This window comes from Theobroma umbraticum, unplaced genomic scaffold (assembly GCF_002168275.2).
Source record: "Theobroma umbraticum cultivar Fairchild unplaced genomic scaffold, ASM216827v3 scaffold_56.0, whole genome shotgun sequence".
In the NCBI taxonomy this organism is placed as follows: Eukaryota; Viridiplantae; Streptophyta; class Magnoliopsida; order Malvales; family Malvaceae; genus Theobroma; species Theobroma umbraticum.
The window spans coordinates 2,168,414-2,170,566 of record NW_018397256.1 but is presented as its reverse complement, the minus strand read 5'-3'; the positions used below and the strand labels follow the sequence as shown (position 1 = coordinate 2,170,566).

The following is a 2,153-nucleotide window of genomic DNA, read 5'->3' as shown; positions in this document are numbered from 1 at the left end:
GTGTATTCTGCTCAACAAAATCATTTCTTGTGCGTAGAAGCTATAGCCCGGTAACTGGACGGAAAAGCAAAACGACACGATCCGTGTTATGAAGTTAAGACTTGTATGTAGTTAGCACGTGGACAGCATCTTAATTAAGTTTGCTTTTGTACGTTATATCTGTTTGCTTCATTGTACTGGTCATGAAAAGTGCTTATGTGTTACCCCTGTTCCTTGCGTGTTCAGGTGCATGAAATTAGGCTTAAAACTTGTGTTGCTGTTGTACAAGTGCTCTTCATGCATGTTTTGTGCATAAGCCTTATGCTTATCATTAATGAATCAGATCAGTACACAACCTTGTTATCATAGTCCACTTTCTCTTGCTCTCTGTTAGCTTCTATTTTTCATATACTGAACAGAGCTTTTAGCCTATGTTCACCTTAAGAAACCATAACAGGTTATACTTAATAGAGACCTTTTGACAAGGATTCGAAAAGTGGGAGAAAGGACCCATCACGAAATTCCATTTTGTGAAGTTCTTATAGGGTATATACTGTCTCTAGATAGAAATTATTGCAGAGATTGAAAGTGAACATATGTATTTGCCAACGTTGAAATCACAGCTGAATAGATTGGCACATGTACAGGGAAATCCCACTAAGTTGGGTGAGCGCTCCTATAAATACGACACTCAGCCTCCGATTAGTTATCAGCCAACTTTCTCTGACGGTAAAGATGAGGAGCTTTGTCTGTTTTGGTGGGAAATTGGAGGGTTTTCCTGGCGATTCATGCGCCAGAGGCGCATGCTTCAAACAATCCTATCATGGTGTGATTTCGTCCTCTTCTCGTTTCTTGCTCTTCAAACTGAACCCTTTCTGGGTTCAGCTTGCTTATTTCATAGTTCTGTCTTTAATCGGCTACGGGGCTCTGAATATAGCAAAGCCAAAAACCGACTCTTTTAGGCCTAAGAATATTGATGTATTCTTCACTTCTGTGTCTGCGGCAACCGTTTCAAGCATGTCGACTGTAGAAATGGAGGTTTTTTCAAACACCCAACTTATAATTATGACTATTTTGATGTTCATAGGTGGGGAGGTCTTTACTTCCATGCTTGGACTTCAGCTGGCAAGGTTCAGGTTCCCTAAAAAACAACATCCTGAAAACAATATAACTTTTGTTAGCATCCCCAACAATTCCTTGACCTCAAAAAGCATTACTCATCAAATCGAATTTGGTACGGATTCTTGTTCAACCGTAGAGAATGAGAAACCTGATACTGACTTAGATAGTGACATTAATCTGTCTTCTATGACTGACAGTCTTCAATACAGCGCTAGTAGGTATTTGTGCTATGTGGTATTAGGTTATCTCTTAGTAGTCCATATTGGTGGTTCTAGTTTAGTTTCCATGTACGTAAGCCTGGTTCCAAGCGCAACAAATATACTCAAAACCAAAGCCATTCAGATAAAAACATTTTCCATTTTCACTGTTGTGTCTACTTTTGCAAACTGTGGCTTTGTGCCTACAAACGAGAACATGATAATCTTCAAGAAGAATCCAGGTTTGCTGCTGCTTCTAATTCCACAAATTCTTCTTGGCAACACATTGTATCCCGCTTGCTTACGAGTCCTGATATGGCTTTTGGAGAAAATCACAAAACGGGTGGAGTTCAGGTACATCCTGAAGAACTATAAGGAGATGGGCTATAGCCATATGCTGTCAGGCGTTCATTGTTCTCTTCTTGCTGCCACTGTATTCGGGTTCATTTTAGTTCAGTTGATTCTATTCTACTGTATGGAATGGAATTCAGAGGCCATGGATGGTCTTAGTTCATATCAGAAATTCGTAGGCTCTTTGTTTGAAGTGGTAAATTCAAGGCATGCTGGTGAATCAATAGTTGATCTTTCTACCATCTCCTCAGCGGTCTTGGTGCTCTTTGTTGTTATGATGTGAGTCTTTCTTCCTCTCCGTTCTATTTTCGTTTCATATTTGGCAAATTTTGACAAGAAAATATCACTGTCACATTTTGTTGGTTGCTTATAATATTTTCTTGTGGTAAGCCGTAGATGCAACGCCCACTATTCACATAAGAAAACCATACTCCCTCGCTTCCCCTCAGCCTCACGATGACGGCTGCATTGAATTCATTCCCCAGATTCAGGGGCGGAGGGTAA

At 40.2% G+C, this 2,153-nt stretch overlaps 1 protein-coding gene across 1 annotated transcript; it reads left to right on the top strand.

The window, feature by feature from the left end:
• Nucleotides 1-702: 702 nt before the first annotated feature.
• Nucleotides 703-1,973, top strand: LOC110411278 (sodium transporter HKT1-like). The gene has a single exon (XM_021421358.1). It carries the CDS (start codon nt 715-717, stop codon nt 1,930-1,932), a length of 1,218 nt encoding a protein of 405 aa, XP_021277033.1. The 5' UTR covers nt 703-714; the 3' UTR covers nt 1,933-1,973.
• The last annotated feature ends 180 nt before the right edge of the window (nt 1,974-2,153 follow it).